At 35.7% G+C, this 6,378-nt stretch overlaps 2 protein-coding genes across 3 annotated transcripts in view; both read right to left on the bottom strand.

Annotated features, from left to right (window-relative positions):
* LOC106879386 (uncharacterized) overlaps positions 1–6,378 on the bottom strand; it is a 45,954-nt gene that overhangs the window by 38,501 nt on the left and 1,075 nt on the right. The window contains exon 1 of one of the 2 annotated variants that reach the window (XM_052965553.1): positions 4,323–4,512. The exons of the other annotated variant lie outside the window; for it this stretch is intronic. The gene's annotated coding sequence lies outside the window, so the exon portion shown is untranslated. Of the gene's footprint in view, positions 1–4,322; positions 4,513–6,378 lie in introns of those variants that run through there. 2 annotated transcript variants of the gene reach the window in all.
* LOC106875302 (zinc finger protein 62 homolog) lies at positions 56–4,328 on the bottom strand. Its single transcript, XM_014923391.2, has one exon. The coding sequence runs from the start codon at positions 3,317–3,319 to the stop codon at positions 1,754–1,756; it is 1,566 nt and encodes a 521-aa protein (XP_014778877.1). The 5' UTR covers positions 3,320–4,328; the 3' UTR covers positions 56–1,753.

Consider the following 6,378-nt stretch of genomic DNA (forward strand, 5'->3'; position numbering starts at 1 on the left):
ATATATATATATATATACATATATATATATATATATGTATATATATATGTATGTATATATGGCACATAGCTCAGTGGTTAGAGAGTCAGGCTCACAATCATGAGGTAGTACGTTCAATTCCTGGGTCAGGCTTGTGTTGTCTTCTTGAGCAAGACACTTTATTTAAACGTTGCTCCAGTTCACTCAGCTGTAGAAATGAGTTGCAACGTCACTGGTGTCAAGCTGTATCGTCCTTTGCTTTCCCTAACATAGGAAAGGCAAGTGTGCATGGGCGACAGCTGATCCTCCACAAACAACCTTGCCCTGACTTGTACCTCGGAGGGTAACTCTAGGTGCAATCCCGCAATCTTATGGTCATTCATGACCAAAGGAGGTATTTTACCCTTTATAGATAAAGATAGTTATGGCCGGTTTATAGGGTTACCATGGTTTTGCATCCATAAAGCGCTTAACTTTAAATACGTCACATCAGATTCTAATGACCGGTGGTTTATAACCTCTCTTCAAAACGGAGGGAGAAAAGGCTTCATGGTTAGTTATTGAATACACAAACAAGAAAGTGCAAGAGATTGCCTCCCTTAGACCACTAACCGGAATACACCCAGTCAGTTTGTGGGTCCCAGGATTTCAGTAGGAATCGCCTGAAGTGTAAGCATGGTCTGAAGACTTCGTCCAGGATTTTAAGATGTTCCTCGGACCGAGGGAGTTCTTCAATATCCTTGCCCATTCTGCTATGCACAGCTGGCAACACATGCTGCCGTTGATGTAGGATTTTCCATGTGATTGCAATTGGGGTCTCTTTGTTCTTCAGGTGCCATACATATATGGGCGTTTGGTGTTAGGACGGACATCCAGCTGTAAAAATCCTGCCAAAATAGTCACCGAAATCTGGTGCAAGCCAGCTCCTGTTAAACTGCCCCATCCATGCCAGCATGGAAGGCGGACGTTAAACGATAATGATGATATACATGATGAAAATCCAAAGAGAAAATCAAAACTTTCAACATAAATTGTTGGAAGTTTTGTTTGCCAGGGAAGGATTTATATAACATATTTCTACTTTTACAAGTGATTGAAAATGATAAGTGATTTCTCAAATATTTCACAGTGGTAGGGTTTTCCGGCATGATTCATGACTAAAGATTTCCCACACATTTCACAGCAATTTCCAAAACATTTTATAATGGTAAGATTTTCTTTTTCCAATGCACATTCTTTTGTGAATTACAAAAATAAAATTTTCTCTGATAGATTTCCCATATTTCACAATGAACTGAGTTTTTCCAGGGTGTCTTCATTTTTAAACTAGGCACAAATTGACAGAGAATAGTTTTCCACATAAGTTAGTAAGGATAGAATTTTCCTCCAGTGTGAAATTTTCGTGTTGTTAAATACTGTTGAAGACAGAAAATTTCTTGCATATTCCATAACAACATGACATTTTACCTGCCTGTGTTCATTCATGGATTGCAAGAATTTTTCAACTGAATATTTCCCACTTATCTCACAACGGTTTCAAAGTTTGGCACCAAGCTAGCAATTTCGAGGAAGTGGGTAAGTTGATTACATTGACCCCAATGCTCAACTGGTACTTACTTATTCCATCGACCCCCACATAGGATGAAAAGCAAAGTGAAGCATGGTGGAACTTGAACTCAGAACATAAAGACAGACAAAATGTTGTGAAGAACTTCACTCCACAGGCTTATAATTCTGCCAACTCGTTGCCTTCGACACTTAATGAAACGAGTTGTTATCCAGTGTGTATTTTTGTGTGTATTGTTAATTTACTGTTAGAGACAAAAGATTTGCCACATATCTCACAGTGGTAAGGTTTTTCTCCAGTATGTATTCTTTTGTGAACTACAAGACTAGAAGTTTGAGTGAAAGATTTCCCACAGATCTCACAGTGAAATGGGTTTTCTCCAGTGTGTCTTCTTTTGTGAACTACGAGACTTGAATTAACTGAGAACGATTTACCACATACTTCACAGTGATAAGGCTTTTCTCCACTATGTGCTCGGTTGTGAATAACAACATCTGAATTGTTCATGAAAGACTTTCCACATATTTCACAATGATAGCGTTTTTCTCTCGTGTGTATTCTATTGTGTGCTGTTAAATTACTGTTAGAGACAAACGATTTTCCACATATTTCACAGTGATAAGGTTTTTCTCCAGTATGACTACGTTTGTGAATTGTAAGCCTACCATTCGTAGTAAAAGATGTCCCACAGATTTCACAATGGAAAAGGTTTTCTCCAGTATGTACTCTATTGTGTGTTGTTAGACTACTGCTTGCAGCAAAGGATTTTCCACATATCTGACAGCAATATGGTTTTTCTCCTGTGTGACTACGTTTGTGGATTGAAAGCTTGTAGTTATTAATAAACGACTTTCCACATATTTCACAACAATATGAGTTTCCTCCAGTATGACTACGTTTGTGTATTGTAAGCTTAGAATTATAAATGAAAGATTTCCCACATGTTTCACACTGAAACGGTTTTTCCCCCGTATGTATTCTGCTATGTGTTTTTAAGTGTCCATTAGTGAAGAAAGATTGCCCACATATTTCGCAATTAAAGGGTTTTTCTCCAGTGTGTCTACTTATGTGGATGACAAGATGGGAATTGTGAGTGAACGATTTCCCACATATTTCACAGTGAAACAGACTTTTCGCAGCGTGTATTCTTTCGTGTATTTTTAAGTCACCATTAGCAACAAAGGATTTTCCACATACTTTACAATGATATGTTTTTTCTCCTGTGTGTCTACGTATGTGGACAACAAGATGTGAACTATTTACAAAAGATTTCCCGCATATTTCACAGTGGAATGGTTTTTCCCCAGTGTGTATTCTTTCATGTACTTTTAAGTCGCCATTGGTAATAAAGGATTTTCCACATACTTCACAATGATAAGTTTTTTCTCCTGTGTGTCTCCGTATGTGGACAACAAGCTGTGATCTATTAACAAACGCTTTTCCACATATTTCACAGTGGAATGGTCTTTCTCCTGTGTGTATTCTTTCATGTATTTTTAAATCACCATTAGTGATAAAAGATTTTCCACACACATCACATTGATAAGCCTTTTCTCCTTTGTGTCTACGGATGTGGATAGCAAGTTCTGAACTATTAATGAAGGACTTCCCACATATTTCACAATGGAATGGTTTTTCTCCAGTGTGTATTTTTTTATGTGTTGTTAAATTACTATTGGAGACAAAATATTTTCCACATATTTCACAATGGTATAGTTTTTTCTTATTGTGTGTTTCTTTACGTGTGATACCTTCACATTCTGAAGAGAGCATTTTCTTACAAATGTCACACTGATATTCAATAATCCTTCCTACTGGCTGATATTGTAATGGACTCACTCTGTAAAGATTTTTCACTTTCGTAAATCCTTGTAACTGAATTTATATTGTTAAAAACAATGGTATTAGAAGTGTCTAATGATTAATTTCCTCCACATTAATTATTTTAAAAGTTGAAAATTCTCTGCAAGTATCAATTTATCTTGGGTTCAGTTTCTTGGCTTGTATCTGATAGGATTCCATTTACATGTGTCGAAATTATGCAATGCTTTTCTATTACACTCGAATGTTTGTTGCTAACTGGATCCTTTTCAAACGACAAACATTGTAATATACAAATATATTTATAATTCTGTCATGAAATGTAGATATTGTAAATGGATGCTATGTACGTAAATAATATAGAGTATGTATAAATACACATAAGTTTCTTTTGCATTTATGTTGTGTCATGGAAAATGGAATAATCAGTTAGAAAAAAACTGTAAAAGGAAAAAAAAGATAAGCTAGGAGAAGACCGATAACAGAGAAAAGAAAACTGTGTGTGTGTTGTCCTAATAGATCAGGGTTGTCCATCCAGAGAGTAAAAAAGCGTACAACGTGTGAAGAGATGGCAATATAAATAAAACTCTCCTATCCATTTAAACATTAAAAAAAAGTCAAGAATACTAGTCACTCATTGGCTTGTGATTAAAATCCATTTCCAAAACATTTATAAAATTGGTGCAACCAACTCATGTTGTAGTGGTCCATGACGAAATGAAATACATAATCAAGGTGATGGACCTGCAACACTAGTATTAACGTTCATTATAACATGACATAATATAATTATTAATATTAACATTCACCTCAAGATGATACAATTATAAATATTACCGTTCACCAAACACAGTATACTACTTATGAATTTTAACGTTCAACCTAACATGGTACATTTATAAACATCATCGTTCATCTTAGACATGATATAAACATTAATGATATAATTACTAACATCGTTAACAGCGATCTTCTGAACAATAAATAGTGAAACAAACGGCACCGGGTGAAAGCGAAAAGACTGGCGAACTTTTGAACTTTCAAGAAATAATCATAAACGTTGCTACATCATAGTAGTAGTCCAATGACTGAAACAAATATAAGAATTAACTTTCAAGCTAAACAAAGATGCAATTAGGTTGATCGACGTAACATTGACTGAATGAACGGTGTCGGTGACTATTCGTCCCACTGCTTGAATAACACCGGTGCTATAGCTTTAAAGGTACTAAACTTAGTTTAATACACACAGAATACCTTTTATTTAACTTTGTTCAAATGTATACGCCCGATTGTGGACCAAAACACATCGCCTAACAAATTAACTTTTAATGTAGGAGACTCTATGTAGTTGTTCGACTTGGTAGAAATAGCTACCAAACTACCCCCTTCTGTCTGAGAAACGAAAAAGACGACACATCGCCAGTGTAGTCCTTGAAATATAAAAAAGTGAGAGACTCCTCTGAATCATAGGTGTGCTGAATAAGTTAATTCTTCATTCAGAACGAATAACAAAGGAAATAAATTGATGATACACACAAAAGATCAGCCTGATATCTGGGAAATTGTCAAATATCCTTATGTTTGTGCTTTAAAGACAATGAAGCGCGTTAGCATTTCAATTGTGTTATTCAAGTAAATCATTCCTCGTCTGTAAAATGTTTTATACTGACATTATCATAATGTAATACCAGTAAACGGTTGTGTTATACAGATACCTACACATTTATTACTACAGAGACATCCCTCGTGCACTACATATACTTCTTTCCCAGCTGTCTTAGTCTACCTACCCAAATGTTACCTCCCTTTCTCCTTCCTCCAACTTAGTCTCCCATTCACTATATCTACTCCTCAAACCTACTCAGTCTCTATAGGCATCACCAACTCTTCCCTCCGGCATTTGTTTATCATTGACCATTTTTCTTCATTCATTACCATTCCCAATCTATAATCATCCCTCACTTTCCTCATATATATACTTACAACACCTACCCACCCATACGCCCTATTCTTCTGTCTCTATTAATTTTTATTCACTATTTTAACCTTGATGGTCCACACTGACACCTTGTCACCACTATTTTATCTCTTTCCAATTCCAACCTAGTTACTCTCATCCACTCTTCTATAATGTGAGTAGCCATGTACTCCTGTACAGCAAGAAACTTGCTGGCGTCCAAATCTTGTTTTCTGATTGGATAAAAATGACCAAACTTTATACCTTTGTAGCATTTTTCTGAACTTTTTTCTGGAACAATTAAATAACAAAGTTAGACTCAACATGAAAATTTACATCTTTATGCCAAATTTGAAAATTTCAAAAACTGAGACAGCAGCAGAAAAAAATCCTTTCCTTGTGTATGAAGACTTCATGTTCTGAAGTGAATGCTTCCTTACAAATTTCACAGCAATATTTAATCCACTCTCTACATGCTGCTTTTTAAATTTAGTTAATGAGTCATGCTGTAAAGTTATCTCACCATTGTATATCTTTGTAGATGAATATATTTTGCTGAAACAGTTGTATCAGAAATATTCTAGCCATCAATGACTTCCATATTAATTATTGAAGATTTCTTTAAAACTAAGGAGTGTCTGTAGGTTAAGTATATTGACGTTCAGTTGCTTATCACAGGCATCATGGGATCTCTGTGTAAATCATCCAGTTTAGACATATATTAAAGTTACAAGAATACTTGTAGACGACTGGGTTCTCTCTAAGTGGCAGACAAAATAAAATTGTGTTTAAAAAAATCTAGTCAATTGGCACTGTATTCTTTTATCTTATTTTTGTTTCAGTCATTTGACTGCGGCCATGCTGGAGCACTGCCTTTAGTCAAGCAAATCGACCCTAGGACTTATTCTTAGTAAGCCAAGTACTTATTCTATCAGTCTCTCTTGCCAAACTGCTAGGTAATGGGGACGTAAACACACCAGCATCGGTTGTCAAACGATGTTGGGGGGACAAACACAGACACACACACATATACATACATACACACATATAT

The sequence above is a fragment of the Octopus bimaculoides genome, chromosome 2 (assembly GCF_001194135.2).
Source record: "Octopus bimaculoides isolate UCB-OBI-ISO-001 chromosome 2, ASM119413v2, whole genome shotgun sequence".
Classification (NCBI taxonomy): Eukaryota; Metazoa; Mollusca; class Cephalopoda; order Octopoda; family Octopodidae; genus Octopus; species Octopus bimaculoides.